Genomic DNA, 21,828 nt, shown 5'->3' with positions numbered 1-21,828 from the left:
AATTATATCACTGACCATCGACTATAAGCCCTCCCACCCCGGCACTTGGTACAGTCGGCTCAAGCAATAAGTACACGCCCCTATTAGGACTAAAGTCGCGCCAATTCTGTCAGTGACCGTCGCCAAATGAGACGATATAACAAACCATTTTCTTTCTCATGAGCCATTTTGGCGCCAATAGATGAATGAAAGTCTACACCTGTCCGTTTTTGGTCTCTTCCTGTGTATTCCAGGCTACACTAACGTCGCATTGATTTACAAAGAGTCAGATACCAAATAACCCCCTAGTTAGCAGACGTCCCACCTCACACGACGTTTTCCTGACCTAAAATAGGGCGCGAAAACACTAAATACACAAAGACACGACGCCTGGGTCAAACGACATTAAAAATATATATATATAAAAAAAAAAGGCATCACATCCCCTGAGACGGACAAAAGCAGGAGCCAATCCAAATTTACTGCGCTCATAATTCCAGCCAATGGTTGTACGTTCTAGTGGAAAGAAGGTGACTGACACTTTTAGCCGCCTATAACAGCCACGATCTCTGCGCGGGCAGCCAATGGTTGCGTGGGAGGGGCGTTGACTTAGTGCGGGGATGCCTGTGCTGTGTAATGGAGTCTCAGTTGGTGAGCGGCCATTGAAAGAGTAAGAGAAGGGAGTAAGAAACAGCTCGTGCCGGACACCTCTGACGTGTCTCCCGTTTGGCGTTTTTCTTTTTCTCTTGATTTTTTGGGGTTGGTTTGCCGCCGGTGAAAGTTTGTTTGTGCGTGAGGCGTCTGGAGATCGGCCCGGGAAAATGGAGATGAAGAAGCGCATCAGTTTGGAGTTGAGGAATAAGAGCCCGGCTGAGGTGAGATTCTTCTGGGGTTGTGGGTTGTACCACCGTGCATGGGGGGGGGGGTGTAGTTTGCACGCATAGACATTTATATATGTTTTATAGCGAGGGGTCTCTCTTCACTCGTTCGCCTGCCTCGCGCTTCTCTTCTGTTCTGCCTCACACTCGCAAAGTTTGGATGGGAAGGTGATGGAGGGAGGGGATAGAGAGAGGGACTGGCCCCACCTCATGGCAATGGCATTAGAAGGGCCCAGTGTCCCTGAGGAGTAAACGAGTAGGGGGGTCACTGACTGCTTGTTATTTACATTATATTATTTACATTAAATTCGCGGCTTCTGTTACTTCAGGAACTACAGCTCCCAACGTTGCTTGGGACACCGAGGAATCCGCTGTTTCCCTACAGCCACAGGTTGCTGCGATTTGCAGGGCATGCTGGGAGTTGTAGTCCTTACATACAGATACTGCAGGAGGCACGTGGGACTGATTTTCCTTCCCCTTAGCTCTCCAGTTGTTCCTTTCTTACGGCTCCTTCATTAATGACTGCTGGGAGCTGTAGTTGAGCCCAGGCTAAGAAGCAGGCAGCCATTGGGCTATGTGTGCCCTGAAGGGACTTTGCCTTGAGCCAGGCTGCTTTTTAGCAATAGGGTAGAGTAGTAGTGAGCAGCTAGGGGGTGTATGTGCCTCCTAAGCATGTGCTTCGGTTATGTGTGACTGATCCAGCTTCCTAATGAAGGACAATGGGATCCTAAGCTAGAGTCCTGCATTGGTTCCTGCATTGGTTCCTGCATTGGTTCCTGCATTGGTTCCTGCATTGGTTCCTGCATTGGGTCCTGCATTGGGTCCTGCATTGGGTCCTGCATTGGGTCCTGCATTGGGTCCTGCATTGGGTCCTGCACCAACAGAATACCACAAGGTGGTCGGGTTGTGGGCAGAAATTTCTGAGTACCTGATTGTGCAGGTGACCCGTGTGAGTACCCAGTAGTGAAGTGCGGGCCACCCCGATACCCGCGGGTTAGGTAGGTTCGGGCCGACCAAGCGCTTCTCTTCGCAGGTGGTGTGCGGGTTGAACTTTTCTCCTGCTCTCCCTGCCACCTTCAAATGGCAGTTTTATAGCCGCGCACCTTCTCGCCCCTCCCTTTTTGTGCCGTCATCTGTGGTTCGGCGCGGGTCTATAAAAGGAACCCGGAAGTCTCATGCGGGCGGGTGCAGATTGGGAAAAAGCCGCACATCACTAGTTCCCGGTTATGTTGCAGGATTGGTTCCTCCTACCCTCTCCTGAATTTGTAGTAGCGGAATAGGGTCCAGTGTGATGTAACTTCCAGGTATTAGTGACATCACTTCCAGTTTTCGCTGGGGTCGGTCGTTAAGCGAGATCTATATGGGCTGGTCGATTAGTGGGACAGGGCATAGTGGGTGCGGGTCTGGCCAATTGGACCCCCCGCAGGACTCTATCCTAAGCAATATCTGTAAAGTTATGAGGACTCTATAAATTCTAGCTGAAAACAGTGGGGCTCGTTTATAAACTTCACGAGAGGGCAGATTGGTTCTCACAGTGAATATATTTGCCCTGCACATGGCTACATTTATAAAGCTGAATAAAAGTGTGCAAACAGAATTGCGATATGGCAAAAATCGCAAATTGCTAATATTATGTACACACTCTGCGTATAGTTTATGCCACAACTTTGGTGGTGGAGAAAATATTTGCAAAACAGTTACGCATATTGCGAATTTTAGTTACTGTCAACGCTATTTTCGCACACAACATCTTCGCACAGCGGGCGCACTCACGCAAACACCCATCTCATTTGCGAAAATTTATTCTTAATGCGAATTTGCAAAAAACAGAAAGATGGGCACAGCGGTGCAATATTTTAGCGTTCAGGAAAAGAAATATGGAATAAATATGCGCTGCATTGACTTTATAAATGACCCCCAGTATCTGACTGTTTGGATTTGTGTTGTTGTAGCTGCTGTGTAGGAGGGTTCAGGTGGGAGTTCAGATGGTGCTTGTTATTATTTGTGGTCCTGTGTCCTCTGGGCCAAATTCTGGAACTTTATGAAACAAGTGCAATTTAAACTCCTGCTCGAACATTCCCACATAGTTTGGCTTAAACAAGATTTTTGGCTTCACCTTTAAATTAACTTTTAGTATGACACAGAGAGTGATATTCTAAGACTATTTGCAATTGGTTTTTATTTTTTTGTGTTTTTTGAGTTTAGTTTTTTTTTTTCAGCTGCTCTCCAGTTTGCAATTTCAGCAGTCTGGTTGCTAGGGTCCAAATTACCCTAGCAACCATGTCATGATTTGAATGAGAAACTGGGATATGAATAGGAGAGGCCTGAATAGAAAGATGAGTAATACAATGTAGTAATAACAATAAATGTGTAGCTTTACAGAGCATTTGTTTTTATCTGAAAGCTGGAACGAGTCCGAAGAAGGCAAATTATTTAAAATCTATAGAAAAAATGAAGGCCAACCGAAAAGTTGCTTACAATTAGCTTTTCTATAGTATACTAAAAGTTAAAGGAATACTGTCATGAGAAAACATGGTTAATAGTGCTGCTACAGCAGACTTCTGCACTGAAATCCATTTCTCAAAAGAGAAAACACTTTTTTTTTATTCAATTTTGAAATCTGACATGGGGCTAGACATATTGTCAGTTTCCCAGCTGCCCCAGTCATGTGACTTGTGCAAGCACTTTAGGATGGAGCTACTTTCTGGCAGGCTGTTATTTCTCCTACTTAATGTAACTCAATCAGTCTCAGTGGGACTTGGATTTAACTTTTGAATGCTGTTCTTATATCTACCATGGAGCTGTTATCTTGGGTTAGGGAGCTGCTATCTGGTTACCTTCCCATTGTTCTGTTGTTAGGTTGCTGGGGGGTGGGAGGGGGGTGATATCACTACAACTTGCAGTAAAGAGTGACTGAAGTTTATCAGAGCACAAGTCACATGACTGGGGGCAGCTGGGAAACTGACAATATCTCTAGCCCCATGTCAGATTTCAAAATTAAATATAAAAAAATCTGTTTGCTCTTTTGAGTGCAGAATTCTGCTGGAGCAATACTATTAACTGATGCATTTTGGGGGGAAAATGTTTTTCCCATGACAGTATACATTTAACTTAAAGGTGAACCACCCCTTTAAGTTGTGGTGTTCTTCGAATTTCTGTAGTTTGAACCTGTTGCTGGCATAAAGGAGAAGAGAAAATCATGGAGGGGTTGCCAGTTTGTTCCGCACTCAAGTGACCCTGATCTTTTTAAAAATCTACTTCTGGGCACTTTTTACCCCAGACTCTTCGGTATCCCCCCTATGCTAATTCAAGTACAGGTTTGTAGATACTTGATGAATATTCTAGGCAAGTCCTGCCCCCCATGGTGTTAGCAGGCGTGTTTGGTTGGGGTTTTTTTTCTTTTACAAAATGGTTATACCTTCTGCCTAAAACAATGGCCATCTTTATTTCCGCTACCTGTGTAACCAGTTCTAGTAATGAAGAGCTACCAGTCTTGTTTCCGCAGCCAGCGTATGCTGCCAGTTGTGACATGTTGCTATGGGTTACTAGACCCTGCAATTCCAATAGTAACAGTGTGTTGTCAACTTTATCTAGAAAGTTTCCCCAACTCTTGCCAGAATTCACTCCATGGTTTGGCACACGAATGATCATTGGCTGGGCAGTTAAAGGCCATTCGTCTAGTCTAGTATGGATTCACTTGTCATTGACATTAACGAGCATTTGTGAGGCCAGGGCTGGACGTGGGATTTCTAAAGCTTTTGCACATGAGAATTTTTTGTTTTCACCAAAGCCCATTCCTCCCGATCGAGGCCATATTCATGCAGAGGACTCTGGATACATGCAACATGCAGTGCCTCACGTGTGACTAGCAGTTCAACAAAGCCTTGTGGATATGTATGGGGGTTGCATTCCCTTTCATTAGAATGGATTGAAACGCTACTGCAGGGGAGCTCTTGTATGTAAAGGCCTTGCTGTCTGAAAGTGCTGGAAGCATTCAGGGGCAGATCCATTCACTGGCACAGGTCACCATCAAGCGGATCTTCCACCGAGTAGCCTATATCAGGCTGGTCCAATCTGATCACAAGACCAGCAATGCAGACGCTGAGTTCGAGCACCTCATCAATAAACCTACCCAAGCGACATCTGTCCAATTTGATCTGTCGGCAGCTTTTTTTTTTATGGCACACTCAATGCAGTCCTGCCACAGGGATTCAGCTGGGTAAAGTAGTAACCCAGGGGCCTGCTCTCCGAAAGGCGCACAAGATTGTCTTATATTTTATTTTGAGATAATCTGTATGCAGGGTGATTTCAAGGATGGACACTGGTCCTCCTCCTCAAGTAAACCCGTTCAGCGTGCCATGGGGCTGCCATTCAAGCACAGGATACACAGTAGATAACAGATAAGTACTACTATAGTTTATATAAACAAGCTGCTGTGTAGCCATGGGGGCAGCCATTCAAGCACAGGATACACAGTAGATAACCGATAAGTACTACTATAGTTTATATAAACAAGCTGCTGTGTAGCCATGGGGGCAGCCATTCAAGCACAGGATACACAGTAGATAACCGATAAGTACTACTATAGTTTATATAAACAAGCTGCTGTGTAGCCATGGGGGCAGCCATTCAAGCACAGGATACACAGTAGATAACAGATAAGTACTACTATAGTTTATATAAACAAGCTGCTGTGTAGCCATGGGGGCAGCCATTCAAGCACAGGATACACAGTAGATAACAGATAAGTACTACTATAGTTTATATAAACAAGCTGCCTTGGGGGCAACCATTCAAGCACAGGATACACAGTATATAATGGGTAAGTACTACTATAGTTTGACTATAAAGGTCGCTGGCAGTTAAAGTCACACTTAAAGGAGAACTAAAATCCCCAACCCAACATAGACCCTGCTCCCCCTTTACTTACTCCTCTGTGCAGATTCTGTCCAGCGAAGTTCACAGGCGCCATCTTCCTCCGCTTCGGTAATCTTCGGGTCTTCTTCTGGCACTACGGCAATTTTCGTGAGTTTCTGCGCAGTTGTCGCCAAATAGAAAACTGCTCCAACTGCCCATGTGCCAATATGCCGATTTATTCGTGAAGATTATCGAAGAGAAGTAGGCGCCCGTGAACTCTGCTGCACAGAATCTGCATCGAGGGGTAAGCAAAGAGTTAGTGGCATTTAGCAAAGGGACCACCTAAGCGGGGGGGTGGGCAGGGAGTGCGGTCTATGTAGAGTAGCAAGGGTTTGTTTCTACTCTAAGCAATGCAGAGTGACCGTTTCCTGTACAAATCATAATGAAAGCACTGTGGTCTTTTTACCTTGGGTGGGTTGTGGTGGGCACTTCTGTGAAACATGGGTGGGTTGCTGAGGCGGATGCAAGTGGGTAAGACACTAGGCAGGCCTGCCTCTGTAGGATTATCACATTTTCTGATTGCTGAATGTTAGCTGACAGGAGATGTACTTGCATTTAACTCTTATTTGCCCATCTCTAGGTTGGTGCCTGAGCCAGTTGTAATTACGCCATGTGGAAGGTGAATCCTAGGCTTCCCCGTTCTGCTCCTCACCTCCCCCTTTGGCCTTCTGCCCTAATCTTGTACAACTACTTAGCACCTCCCATACGTCCCTGGGAGGGAGACAACGTTACAGAGACAGCCTCTCCCCCAAGTAAAATCTTACATTGCACATTGAAATAGACTTAAAGGAGAAGGAATAGCGTTTTACAACTAGAGTGCCAAAAGTTAGGCACCCCCAAGTGAGTATTTTTACTTACCTGACACCCTGGGCCGGTGCTCCGATCAGCAGAAAACTGCACCGGGCCGGGGGTTTTCTATCGAGCACCATGGAGAGATTCTCTTCCTGTTTCATCCCAAGAGCAGTAGAGCGAAATAGCCAGCTTTTCCATTAAAGTCCGGTTTTCCGCTCAACTGCGAGAAGACCCGGAGAAGCCAGAAGAGGAATCTACCACGGTAGTCGCTAAAAGAACCCGGGCCGGTGCAGTTCTCTGCTGAATGGAGCTCCGGCCGGGGTTGTCAGGTAAGTAAAAGTAGTCACTTGGGGTGCCTAACTTTTGGCACCCCCAAGTGTAAAATGCTATTCTTTCTCCATTTAAGACTTGATACTAGTAAAGTGCTGTGGCGTGAGTGCATGGGAATTCTGAGCTTCTGTCTATCATAAATATGTGGGCCTTTTTTCAGTTTTTATTACTTCTGGAAACCCTTTAATGGCAAACATTTACCCCAAAGATTTCAGCCTTAAATGAACGCTGTTGCATCCACAATCCAAATTTATTTTTATTTATGGACAACCAACAATTTCTGCCTAGGACAGCAGCTTAACAGAGAGCCAGCCCAGCCCAGACCATATGCTGCAAAATTCTGATGGATCAGATCGTGCACATAGACCATATTGTCCATGCACAGATAAGGTAGAACAGCCAGGGATTAGGACATGCCTGTTTTACTGCTGCAAACAAGTATTTACCCTCAGTAGTTTACTTTCATGCTGAATATCCATAAGTGCAAACCGGTATCCCCCCCAGTCCGCATCCCACTTGGCATTGGAACCTGGCAACCATTTCAATAATTCATTCCTCTTGGGTCTATGTGTATGGCTAAAGGTGGCCATATACGGTTAGATTAAAGCTGACGATATCTGTCCTTTAGACCAATTCAGCAGCTTATCTGCCAGTGTGTGGGGCTTCCAACGGTCCCCCGATCCAGCCACAAATCGTCCTGATATCGATCATGTTGGGTTGACTTTTTCCTGCGGTCGAGGGTCACATTGGCTAGTTGTTGCGGTCCTGTGACCTGTCCTTGCCCAATCTCTTTATTGTAATCGATCACTCGGTCCTAGGGCCGAACGTTAAGATTAACCCAATAACCAATATAAAGGGATTCTGACATGGTTTTTATTTCTAAATAACACTTTACACTGCAAATAATACACTCTACAATATAAAATTCAATTCCTGAACCAGCAAGTGTATTTTGTTTTTAGTTGTAGTATTAGTGTGTAGGTGCATCGGGTTATTTTGCCTGGTGCTTTCAGAAAGAGCCAACACTTTTGGATAGAATTGCTTTCTGGCAGGCTGTTGTTTCTCCTGATTGCGTCTCAGCGGGACCTGGATTTTACTATTGAGTGCTGTTTTTAGATCTACCAGGCAGCTGTTATCTTGTGTTTTGGAGCACTATCTGTTTACCTTCCCATTGTTCTGTTGTTAAAGGATCAGTAACATCAATTTTTTTTTTATTAAAAAATTTGTTTGTGTAGAACAAAAAAAACCAGACATATTAAACTTTTAAATTGCTAATTCTTTATTAAAAAATAACTTAACGAAACTCCGCTTGTGCTTCTCTTCAGAAAAGACGATCCATTGTGCGACGCTCGATTTCTTCTTCCTGCCTTCCTTACAGGAGATAGCCAGAGAGAGGAGAAATCGAGAACCACATGATGGATAGTCGCCTTTTCTAAAGAGGAGCGCAAGCAGGGTTTTGGTAAGTTATTTCCTAATAAAGACTTGGCAATTTAAAAGTTCAATTTGTTTTCGTGGTTTTTTTTTTTTCGTTCTACACTAACGGATTTTTTAACTTAAAAAAATTGGTTACTGATCCTTTAAGGCTTCCATACACCGGGAGATCCACTCGTTGAAGTGGGCGATATCGGGCTGATCCGGTCGTGGGCCCTGGGACACAACGATCAGAATGGAGGCCAAACGGGCGGTCGGATCGCGGGACTGCATCATCTAAAAGATCCGGCTGCGATCAGATGGGATTTTCTAACTTTCGGAAAAAGCCCGTCTGGGGGCTCTTCACGGGCCGATAAACTGCCGAGTTAGTCTGTCGTCAGCTTTTATCGACCCGTGTATGGGGGCCTTTAGGCTGCTGTGGGGGAAAGGGAGTGGGCAGGATCACTCCAACTTGCAGTAAAGAGTGACTGAAGTTTATCACAGCACAAGTCACATGACCGGGGGCAGCTTGGAAACTGACAATATGTCTAGCCCCATGTCAGATTTCAAAATTAAATATAAAAAAATTTGTTTGCTCTTTTGAGAAACTGATTTCAATGCAGAATTCTGCTGGAGCAGCACTATTAACTGGTGTTTTGAGAAAAAAAAACTTTCCCATGACATTATCCCTTTAAGATCCTCTTGTTTGGGTCTTTGCAAGTACGTAGTAGTAGTAACATATTAAACATTTGTTCTTTACAGACACGTCTTACAAATAGGGGTTTTGCCTACCCAGCACTATCTACTCTTATCTTTGTACCCACTCTTCTCGGTGGAGCTGCATGGCTGCCTGTGATATCACACGCTTTACCTTAAAGCCGCATGGTCCTTCAGGAAAGTTGCCGTGTTTTTTTAGCAATGTCCAGCTGTCTTCTGGTGGTTAAACTTGGGAGCTTTAAAAAAAAGCCATGGCCATTCAGCATGTGTCGATGGTGGTCTGTTTGAAGAACAGTAATCTCTTAATAATTCCACCCCCCTGCCGGCTTGCTTAGACAGCTGCTCTTCAAGTGATCATCTTGCAGCCCCCACTTGCCTGCTGTCAGAGTCCACTGATAGAAGCAACTGGTTGCTCTCCGCAGCTGTATCTAAATGTAGGTCACTTGATACACAAGCTTCACCCCCACTCCTGTAATGCATAGAAGCTTTCAGCAGGAGGGTGGCCTTTGCAAATCTTGCTTCCGTTTTTCCTGCAACCTTGGAGAATTAAATTGTTAGATCAAGCTTTACTGTATATAAAGCCACATGGGCTGATTCAGGGAGATTAATCGCCAGCCGACAAAGCTCCTCTTCTTCGCGGCGACTAATCTCCCTGATCTGCCTTTGGCTGGCTAAAATGTAAATCGCCTGGGGGCAGGCACACGGAACGCGTCGTTTTCCGAAGACGCCTTGAAATTTCCTCGTGAGGCAATTACGGGCGACTTTGCAAAACGAAGTGCTCCGTGTGCCTGCCCTCAAGAGATTTACATTTTAGCCTGTGGAAGGCAGATGGGAGAGATTAGTCGCTGTGTAGATTTGACGCCTGGCGACTGATCTCCCCGAATCTGCCCATGTGGCCAGACCCTAAAACTAAGGAACTTTTTTAATTGGTTTTTATTCTATGTAGTTTTTAAATTATTTGCCTTCTTTTTCTGACTCTTTCCAGCTTTCAAATGGCGATCACTGACCCCCATCTAAAAAACAGAGACGCACAGTCAGATTCCGGGAGATTAGTTGCCCGGCTATATTTACAAAACGCCAGCGCCAATGCACTCGCGGCAATTCGATTTCCGAAGTTGCCTCACAAGGAAGCTTTGGGTGACTCCGGAAATCGAATCGCCGCGAGTGCTTTGTCGCTGGCGTTTTATCATTAAAGCAGGGGGAAGGCAGCTCAGGGAGATTGTCGTCCCCAAGAAGAGGCGATTAGTTGCCAGGCGACTAAATCTCCCTGAATCTGCCCGTTTGCTTGAACCCTCAGGCAACAAATGTATTGTTACTTTTTCTTACTCATTTTCTATTCAGACCTCTCCTATTCAGTATATTCCACTTGTTGCAAAGCAAAACCTTTTTGGTTCAATAGAAACATTGGTGTTGAGGTGGGAAAGAAAAGACGTGCTTTTAAGGCTTTCAAGTTAGCTGGGACATCCGAATCATTTATAAGGTACAAGGAGGCCAATGAATCATGCAAAGAAGCTATAAGGCAAGCTAAAATTTATATAGAAAAGGATATTGCAGCAAGCAGTAAAAAAAAAAATCCAAAATTATTTTCTAAATATGTTAATAGTAAAAAACATTAAGCAGGAAGGGGTGGGACCCTTACTATCAAAGGGGGGTCAGCTGGTTGATGAAAACAAAATAAAAGTGCAGATTCTGAACTCATTTTTCATCTGTCTACACAAATGAGGAACCAATAAGTGAAGGTTTCCTTCTTAATAGTCCCAATTCTAGTAATGTAACTAATGATGCATGGTTCACACATGAAGAAATTCAAAAGAGACTAAGAACATGTTAAGATTAACAAAGGTCCAGGGCCAGATGGAATTCATCCCAGGGTAATTAGCGAGCTTAGCTCTGTGATTGCCAAACCTCTCTACTTAATTTTTCAGGATTCATTGAGATCTGGGATAGTGCCGTGAGACTGGCGAATTGCTAATGTGGTGCCTCTATTCAAAAAAGGATCCCGTTCTCAGCCCCAAAACTATAAAGGAGAACTAAACCCTAAAAATGCATAGGGCTAAAAATTTCATGTTTTATAAACTGAACTTATTGCACGAGGCTAAAGTTTGAGCTTGTCAATAGCAGCAATGATCCAGGACTTCAAACTTGTCACAGGGGGTCACCATCTTGGAAAGTGTCTGTGACACTCACATGCTCAGTGGGCTCTGATTGGCTGTTGAGAAGCTAAGCTTAGGGCTCGTCACTAATTATCCAGCAGAAAATGAGCTTCCCTGGCTGTAATATAAGCTGATGCTACAGGTTTGCTGATTATTCAATTCTGATGCTAATTGCACTGGTTTCTGTGCTGCCATGTAGTAATTATGTGTATTAATTACTAATCAGCCTTATATTGTGACATTTCTATTCTATGTGTACTGTATATTGTGAGTGGGTCCCTAAGCTCAGTAAGTGACAGCAGCACAGAGCATGTGCAGTGAATCAGCAGAAAAGAAGATGGGGAGCTACTGGGGCATCTTTGGAGACACAGATCTTTACTGCTAAAGGGCTGTGGTTGCCTTGGGCCTGTTGAAGAAACCCAAAATATAATATACAACATTTCTAGCTACTTCTTTCCTTGTCCTTTATTCTTGATCAGTCTTGTGCACATGAAATAGTAAAACAAATTTTAATCCCATTTTTTGTAGGTTGGAATACAGGACTCCCGAGAGTATGTGTTTTAATTTAGCAACGTTTCTTCCTCACCCCGCATATATTTATGGTCAAGCATGAATTTTATCAGATTTAACTGGGCAGCTTTTAATTCCTCAAACTTTTCTTTTGGCAGGTGGCCGAATTGGTTCTAGACAACTGTCGGTCTGTCGATGGAGAAATAGAAGGTTTGAATGAGAGCTACAAAGAGCTGGAGTTCCTCAGCATGGCCAACGTAGAGTTGAAATCCTTGTCAAAACTTCCAAAGTTGCCTAAACTCAGAAAAGTAAGAATGCAGGAATATTCTATGTAGTAAAGTGTCAAGTAGCAGTGTATTCAGTGTAGCAAAGTGTTTGTGGCAAGTAGCAGTGTACTCAGATTCTCATTTTGTGTTTCAACAATTGGTCACAAGTTAAAGGTAAGATATAGAGATATAATAAGAGCATTCAGGAAAACAAAACCTTAGTCTTGTGCTGACCCTAATTAAAGGGGTGATTCACCTTTAAAGGAACAGTAACATCAAATAATGAAAGTCTTTTAAAGTAATGAAAATATCATGTTTTGTTACTCTGTGCTGGTAAAACTGGTGTGTTTGCTTCAGAAACTCTACTATAGTTAATATAAATAAGCTTCTCAGTAGGAATGGCAGAAATTGAAAAAAGGCTATATGGCACAGGATAAATAAAGGATAACCGGTAACACCATTATGTTCTACAGAGTTATCTGCTATGTGTTACCTGAGCCTTTTCTCCTTTGAATAGCTGCCCCCATGGCTACACATCCGCTTGTTTATATAAACTATAGTAGTACTTATCTGTTATCTACTGTGTATCCTGTGCTTGAATGGCTGCCCCCATGGCTACACAGCAGCTTGTTTATATAAACTATAGTAGTACTCATCTGTTATCTACTGTGTATCCTATGCTTGAATGGCTGCCCCATGGCTACACAGCAGCTTGTTTATATAAACTATAGTAGTACTTATCTGTTATCTACTGTGTATCCTGTGCTTGAATGGCTGCCCCCATGGCTACACAGCAGCTTGTTTATATAAACTATAGTAGTACTTATCTGTTATCTACTGTGTATCCTGTGCTTGAATGGCTGCCCCCATGGCTACACGGCAGCTTGTTTATATAAACTTTAGTAGAGTTTCTGAAGCAAACAAACCAGTTTTACTGGTTTAGGGCAACATTGCATTATAGTTTTGCTACTTTAAAACACTTACATTTTTTTATGTTACTGGTCCTTTAATTCTGTTAACTTTAAATATGTTGTCAAGTGATATTGTGAGACAATTTGCAATTGGTTTTCATTGTTTTATTTTCAGTTTTTGAGTTATTTAGCTTTTTTTCAACCGCTCTCAAGTTTGCAAGTTCAGCAGTCTGGTTGCTAGGGTCCAAATTATCCTACCAACCATGCATTGATTTAATTAAGATAGTGGAGAATGAATAGGAGAGGCCTAAATATAAAATGATTTAAAAAAGTAACAATAATAATACACTTGTAGTCTTACAAAGCATGTGTTTTTAGATGGGTTCTGTGACCCCCGTTTGAAAACAGGAAATAGTCAGAAGAAGGTAAATAATTAAAAACAAATATAAAAGAATAAATAATGAAGACCAATTTAAAAAGTTGCTTAGAATTGGCCATTCTATAATATACAAAAAGTTAACTTAAGGGTGAACCACCGTTTAAACATTTCAAGGTACTAAAGAGCAAGTTTATTGGAGCAACAAGGGGTAGAAATGCGTATGCTTTGTAAAATAATTGTTTCTTACATAGGGATCTACTGAATCCGCTATTTCGGATTTGGCCGAATCCCCAAATCCTTCGTGAAAGATTCGGCCGAGAACCGAATCCTAAATTGCATATCCAAAATTTGCAGAAGGATTAGGCCGAATCCTGGATTCGGTGCATCCCTAATCTTACAAATATGGATTATTAAAAGTGGTGCATGATAGTTTTTCCACTTTAAGTGGGCTCTTTATTAACGTCCGATGGCTAAGATCTCGAAAAAATGTGAATTTTTACTATAAAATCCGATTTTTTTGTGAAAAATAACTAGAATTTTTCAAGATTTGTTATACCCTTAGGATGGACAAAAGTCTGAATCCGAAAATCTATCATCTCAGACCTGCCGAGGTTGTAGATAAGTCAGTGGGAGAAGTCCCAAAGAAAGATTTAGTGGCAAAAATCCGAAAAATTTGTACGATTCGAATTTCCATAGGATTTTCAAGATTTTTTTTTTTTTGGGAAAAAGTATTGCTAAATAAGGGGAAATAACCCAGGCGGATTTGGCCGGAGTATATTTCAGAAAATGAGATTTTTGGATTCTGATAAGTAACCCCCTAAATGTATTTTTGCTTTCTAATTTGCAGCTGGAGCTTAGTGACAACAGTATCTCTGGAGGGCTGGATGTGCTGACTGATAGGTGTCCCAACATAACTTACCTCAACCTGAGTGGTAACAAGATTAAAGACCTGAGCACGGTGGAAGCACTGGTGAGTAAGCTTTCTAAATCGGAGCAAGCTTTCAAAACTATAACATTGCTATTGCAGGTTAGTCCATGAACTTTAACCCCTCTAAATGAGCCACCAGTGCACATAAATACACATATTTAATACAGATAACCTGTATCCAGAATGCTTGGGACTTGGGGTTCTCCAGATAACAGATTTTTCCGTAATTCGATTCTTATATCTGTAATTAGATCTTATATAATTTCTGTGGGGAATATATATTAGGGATGCACCGAATCCACTATTTCGGATTCGGCCGAATACCGAACCGAATCCGACCCCTAATTTGCATATGCAAATTAGGGGTGGGAAGGGGAAAACATTTTTTACTTCCTTGTTTTGTGACAAAAAGTCGGCTGATTTCCCTCCCCTCTCCTAATTTGCATATGCAAATTAGGATTCGGTTCGGCCGGGCAGAAGGATTCGGCCGAATCCCGAACTGAATCCTGGATTCGGTGCATCCCTAATATATATATACCGTTATATATATATTTTTTAAATATTTTCTTTTTCTCTGTAGGTGGCTGTAGGAACAAGACAATTGTGGTACCACAATTGCCAAAATTAAAATTTAGGGTGAAGACGAGCATTCCAGTTCAGGCATTAGCATCTGAGCATTTATTGGCTCCGCTATTGGGTAATATCCTAAACTGCCATTTTACATTAGTGACAGTTACCCATACCTGAACAAGTTACTCATGTTGGACAATTCTCCCTGAAAACCTGCAGTACAGGTATGGGATCCATTATCCAGAAAGCTCCGAAATACAGAATGACTGTCTCCCATAGACTCCATTATAATCAAATAGTCCAAATTTTTAAAAATGATTTTCTTTTTCTCTGTAAGTGGCTGCAGGAACAGGACAATTGTGATATCGCAATTGCAAAGATTAAAATTTAGAGTGAAGATGAGCATTCCAGTTCAGGCATTAGCTGCTGAGCATTTATTGGCTCTGCTATTGGGTAATGCCCTAACTGCCATTTTACAATAGTGGCAGTTACCCATACCTGAACAGTTCACACTCATGTCGGGCAATTCTCCCTCAAAAAAATGCAGTACGGGTATGGGATCCATTATCCAGAAAGCTCCCAGTTATGGAATGGCTTTCCGTCATAAGTATAAGAGGCCTCAGTGAGTCGTGACAGAAATGACATCAGAACTCACCGTTTATAACTGATGACATCAGAACTCAACGTTTATAAGGATTAGGGATGCACCGAATCCAGGATTCGGTTCGGGATTCGGCCAGGATTCGGCCTTTTTCAGCAGGATTCGGATTCGGCCGAATCCTTCTACCTGGCCGAACCAAATCCGAATCCTAATTTGCATATGCAAATTAGGAGCGGGAGGGAAATTGCGTGACTTTTTGTCAGAACAAGGAAGTAAAAAATGTTTTTCCCTCCCCGCCCCTAATTTGCATATGCAAATTAGGGTTCAGATTCGGTTCGGTATTCGGCCGAATCTTTCACGAAGGATTCGGGGGTTCGGCCGAATCCAAAAAAGTGGATTCGGTGCATCCCTAATAAGGATATAATTTACAGGATATTCATGGCTTTTGTGTATTATAATCAAATCCACTTTTTTAAAATTATTTTCTTTTTCTCTGTAAGTGGCTGTAGGAACAAGACAATTGTGGTACCGCAATTGCTCTGGGAGGGGGAGTCGCCGACCCTGTAAACTGTTCTAAATTGATACATTTAGTTGATCCATTTCTTATCTTTGTCCCTGCTGAGCAGAATCTCTGGGTTTCATTACAGGCAGCTGTTAGACTTGATACAATAGTTGCTAATAATCCAGAGATGCTGCTGAGAAATGGATCAACTAAATGTTGCAAAATTGTAACAGTTCAGAATCTGCACCTGAATTACTGAGCTGTCCGACTCCACCTGAGACACGAAAATTCAACTTAAAGGGGTTGTTCACCTTCCAACACTTTTTTTCAGTTCAGCCCAAATAAAGACTTTATTCCCAATTATCTATTGACAGTTTTTCTAATATTGAAGTGTAAATTTAAATTTTTCACCTTCTAAAATAGCTCTGGGATGGGGGGGTCGCTGACTCAACTGTTCAAAATCAATACCTTTAGTTGATATATTTGTTATCTTTAGCCCTGCTGAGCAGAAAACAACTCCACTGAAAAAAGTGTTTTGAAGGTAAACCATCCCTTTGAATTTTGGGAAAACTAAAAAATAAAATATGGAAAGCAATTGAAAAATGTCCTTGTTTATGGTGAATAATCTGAAAACAGTTGAACTGTAAGGGGCAGGTTTATCAAAGGTCGAGGTGAATTTTCAAATTAAAAAATTCGAATTTCGAGCTATTTTTGTGTACCTCGACTAGGGAATAGTCCAAATTCGATTCAAATTTGAAGAAAAATCGAATATCAATGTATCATTTACGGTCTCTTTAAAAATTCGATTTCAACCATTCGCCATCTTAAACCTGCTGAATTGCTGCTTTAGCCTATGGGGGACCTCCTAGAACCTATTTGGAGTCAATTAGTGGACTTTGAAAATTCAAAATTTTATTTATTTTTTTTTTTGGAAAACTTCAATTGGAATTCGATCGAATGCGCTATTACTTTCATTCGTACGATTCAAATTCGTTCAAATACGGACCTATTCGATCAAAAACAGACCTATTCGACCAGAAAAAAACTTAATTTCGGTTGGTCTTTTTGAATTCTAATTGATAAATCTGCCCCTAAGTGTATTGGACGGTGAATAACCCCTTTAATTACTTTTTGCTTTGGCCAGTTGAGACCAAGTCTTTGTCTTTGTTTTTGTTTTCAGGCCAACTTAAAGAATTTAAAGTGCTTGGACCTATTTAACTGTGAAATTACAAACCTAGAAGATTACAGAGAAAACATATTTCAGCGACTTTCCCAAATTACATACCTGGATGGGTTTGATCAGGAGGATAATGAAGCTCCAGACTCTGAAGAGGATGTTGAAGGTAGATAATGTCCGTTTCATCTATACAAACTCGATGCACTTCCATGGCTTAACGTATACATTGGTTACGGTGGGGCTTGACAAATTCTCAAAACGAGTTAATCATGGCCCCCAAAATACATGATTTTGGTTTCTGATTTGCTCAAACCTTTGGTAATTAGGGTTTTTTGCTATCTTTTTGTATATGACCCACTTTTTACAAGTTGTAGTATTCACTACAGGGCATATATACTGCCAAAAAGTTTTACTCATTAAAGGGGAAGTAAAGTCTAATATAGAATAAGGCTAGAAATGCTGTATTTTGTATATTAAACATAAACATGTACTTACTGCACCACAAGCCTAATCAAACAAATGATTTATGCTTTCAAAGTTGGCCACAGGGGGTCGCCATCTTGTAACTTTGTTAAACATCTTTGCAAGACTTTGCACATGCTCAGTGTGGCCTGGGCTGCTTAGGGATCGTCATAAATTATCAAAACAGCACAAGTCAAATAATATCTGCCAGAAGCCGATACAACAAGACTGATTAATAATCAGAATATACAGACTGCACTGGGTCCTGTGTTGTCATGTAATCGAATGTGGATTTTAAAGTTTTTGTATTGTTTAATACAAGCTTTCTCCAACTCTGCAGAACCAGTGGCTGCAGCAAAATAATCCTCTAAATAGAATCCCAGTTTATCTGTTTAAATCTGGCTCCATGATCTTTGTCCCTGCAGCTGGAGTTGGAAACAGTAAAGGGGAGGTAAAGTCAAAAATAAAATCCAATACAAATCCCCACTCAGTCGAGGACTGCTCTATAGGGAAACAAACAAAGCTGCTTGAGTTCTGAAAGGCTGGGAAGTAAGGCGGGGGCTCCCCCTGCTGTTCATAAGTATGATTGTTTCCCTGCAGAGCAGTTAGGGACCGTCTGACAATCCCTATCCACAGCAGTAAATGAAGGGAGATTTTCACTGCATACAGTCAGGTTTCTTATAAAAGCGGTACACATTTTTTAACTAAAGTATATTGGAGATAGCTTTTATTTTCATTAAAGAAAGTAAAAATGCGATTTTATTTTTTTGCCTTTACATGCCCTTGAAACAAGTTCAGGAAACGCAAGTCACATGACTGGGGGCACCTGGGAAATTGACAATATGTCTTGCCCGATGTCCAATTTAAATATTAAATAAATGTTTGCTCTTTTGAGAAACGGATTTCAGTGCCAAATTCTGCCGGAGCAGCACTATTAACTGATGCATTTTGGGGAAATAACATTTTTTCCCATGACAAGTATCTCTTTAGCGTTATATATATATATATATATATATATATATATATATATATATATATATATATATATATATATATTATATATATATATATATATATATATATATATTGGATCATTTAAGAGCACTCACGGGTGTTGTGAAAAATACTTTTTTATTGGAGTGTTACAATCTACCCCACATCAACGCGTTTCGGTTCTCTCTGAACCGTCGTCAGGATATATATATAATATATATATATATATATATATATATATATATATATATATATATATATATATATATATATATATATATATATATATTATATATATATATATATATATATAATATATATATATATATATATATATATATATATATATATATATATATATATATATATATTATATATATATATAATTTTTTTTTTTTTTTTTTTTTTTGCAGATGAGGAATTCGAGTACGATGATTCTGATGAAGAACCAGGATCCCTGAGTTCTGAGGACGATGTGGATGACGAAGGTGCCTCAGATTTGGGAGAGGAAGAAGAAGAGGAGGAGGAGGAAGAAGTTGGGCTGTCTTATTTAATGAAAGAAGAGATTCGAGTAAGCACTGAGATTTTTTTTTTATTATTTCTTATTACACTTCCTTGCCAGGAAGTACAGCATTGCAATATAAAGTTTTTTTAAAGGTCAACTGCCACTTTATCGTTTTAAATAGTACACCACAAAAGAATACTAAGTTGCTTTATAATTCGAAATTTACTATTTTCCATAAATTGTGGGGGGGGGGTCGCATGCATGTAAATCTGTCAATTCTGGCAATGGACCCAATGAACAAAACAATAGGCAACCATATCACATGTGACCCCTTAGTATGTTCAGCTTGTGGACCAATTGGACTGTCCCATTTTTTTGTGTTTTTTTTTCCCTTTTATCATGTGACTTTCTATATAAATAGCAGCTGCTTTGAATGTCAAACCTGCTAATGAATTCCATACCAAATCAGTCTCTTTACTCTGTGTTAGTGATGCAACGAATCCACTATTTTGGATTTGCCGAACCCCCGAATCCTTTGCGAAATATTTGGTCGAACTGAATCCTAATTTACATATGCAAATTAGGGGGGGAAGGGGAAAACATTTTTTACTTCCTTGTTTTGTGACAAAACGTCATGCGATTTCACTCCCTGCCTCTAATTTGCATATGCAAATTAGGGTACAGCCAGGCTGAAGGATTAGGCCGAATCCTGGATTTGTGCAGCCCTACTCTGTGTATATGTACCCCCTCAGCCATTAACCAGATACAATTAAGAATAGATTTAGGATTCATTTACGACACTTAGAGGTGTAATTATTTTTGTTTTGATAGGATGAGGAGGATGATGATGATTATGTTGAAGATGGTGCTGAAATAAAGGAAGAGGAGGAGGAAGGTGGTATGTACTTGGCGACACTTTGATGTATCTGCAAAAGCACTCATTTGAATTATTTGGTGTAAACTCCCATTTTTCACTCGGTATACAGGGCTGACCTATTATTTTTTTTTTTTTTTAGAAGAACACGAAGCAGCTGATCAAGGAGAGAAAAGGAAACGGGAGCCAGAAGACGAAGGAGACGAGGATGAAGATTGAAGCCGTTGTTTCTATAGGCTAGGACCAGTCTCTCTTTCTGAGCCCTTGGGTTAATGCTAGAATAATGCAGATCTGTATGTCTCTACATGTATAGATATCCCAACAGAATTTATCTTGTAACTTTTTATAGGGAAAGTGTGATTTTACAATTTGTGTGCCCTTTTTATCATTCCAAATACAATGTAAGATCCTGTTAGTATGCTTTGTTTTTCTTCTGACCCCATTGTGTTCCACAGGGCATAACCACATTTTAGGGTCCTTTTTATGGGGTGGGTTTGGGAGCCAAGTTGTCCGGACGTCAAATGCTTCTTGCTTTATGGCGCGGAACAAAGAATGCTTTATGGCGTTGTCAAATGGCAGTTGTAGTTTCACTTCTCTGCCTGTCCTTTAAAGAAGCATAAAGGGAATCTTAAGTGTAGTGGGTTGTTAATTGTTGTAGTTCCACGCCTTCCCAAAACTTACTAAATGGTGTCCGATTACTGTCCGATTACTATCCGGTTTTTGCTTAAAGTTGGGTACTTACAAGCTTTCAATCACATTCATCAGAAAAGTCAGAATGAGATTCTCAGTGTCTGCTCCATGCTATTAGGAGATGGAGAGTGCAGATAATGGTGTAAAACCTTTAATTACGTATATATAAAAAAAACATAAATTTCACTAACATTTGAGAAGTTTTTGTATCTCCTCTTTCCCTCTAATGTGGGGGGCTTGGAGATGACGTGCCTGCCCTCGCCTTACGCGTTTTGTCCATTTAGGACTTCATCAGAGGCTTCATTTCGAGATGATGTCATTGCCTTCGCCTTACACGTTTCATCGCTTTAGGACTTCATCAGAGGCTTAATTTCAAGATGATGTCTTCGCCTTGTGTGTTTCGTTGCTTTAGGACTTCATCAGAGGCTTCATTTTGAGATGACATCACTGCCTTTGCCTTACGCGATTCATCGATTTAGGACTTCATCGGAGGCTTCAATTTGAAGCCTCTGATGAAGCCCTAAAGCGTAGAAACGCGTAAGGCAAGGGCAGTGACGTCATCTCCAAGACCCCCAGGAGTGTTACAGTGGGTGGAAGCAACGCGGGTCGGAGCCGAAACCACAATACCAACTTGCACAGTAACACGGACATTAGAGGGAAAGAGATTTTATGTGCCTTTTTAAAACTTCTCAAATGTGAGTGAAATTGATGTTTTTTTTATATATGCTGCATGGAATAAACACTGTAAATCTTATCCTGACTATTCTGATGAATGTGATTTAAAGCTTAAACGCTTGTAAGTACCAAACTTTACGTGGTGATTGTAAGAAGTAATCTGACACCCTGTAGTAAGTTTTGGGATGGCGTGGCACTACAACAATAACAACCCACTACACTTAGATTCCCTTTATGATGCATTCTTGTCTCCCCGAGCTTTCTAGCGCCGACTCGTACACACCTTAATATTGCGAATTTCCATCGTGGGAGAAACGGGAACTACCGAGTCGGAACCAAAGGGGAATCCCAGGAACTGCGGGTACACTATTACCTAATTGTCCTGTTCACCTTTAACTTTAATATTTACTTGGGGAGGCACATTTATCAATTTCAACTTCATGTGAGTTTTTTAAAACTCCCATAAACTTGAAACTCGACCAATCTAAATTTATTAATAAAATCGAATTTTTAAAAGTCTGATGAATAGAATCGTTCCGAAAAACTCGAATCAAATTCGATTCTAATTTTAAAAAACTTGGAGAAAAAAAGTCCAATGTCAGGAAAGCT

General features: G+C 41.1%; 1 protein-coding gene across 2 annotated transcripts; it reads left to right on the top strand.

Annotated features, from left to right (window-relative positions):
- The first annotated feature begins 560 nt into the window (after window positions 1-560).
- Window positions 561-20,269, top strand: anp32e.S (acidic nuclear phosphoprotein 32 family member E S homeolog). 2 transcript variants are annotated; one of them, NM_001095960.1, is given in 7 exon segments: window positions 635-854; window positions 11,845-11,994; window positions 14,090-14,212; window positions 17,024-17,186; window positions 18,889-19,046; window positions 19,812-19,878; window positions 19,997-20,269. In NM_001095960.1, coding segments are annotated over 7 exon segments (792 nt in total). In that variant the 5' UTR covers window positions 635-800; the 3' UTR covers window positions 20,074-20,269.
- Window positions 20,270-21,828: the final 1,559 nt, after the last annotated feature.

Source organism: Xenopus laevis, chromosome 8S (genome assembly GCF_017654675.1).
Source record: "Xenopus laevis strain J_2021 chromosome 8S, Xenopus_laevis_v10.1, whole genome shotgun sequence".
In the NCBI taxonomy this organism is placed as follows: Eukaryota; Metazoa; Chordata; class Amphibia; order Anura; family Pipidae; genus Xenopus; species Xenopus laevis.
The sequence above is the reverse complement of the archived record's forward strand: the minus strand, read 5'-3'. Positions and strand labels throughout refer to the sequence as shown.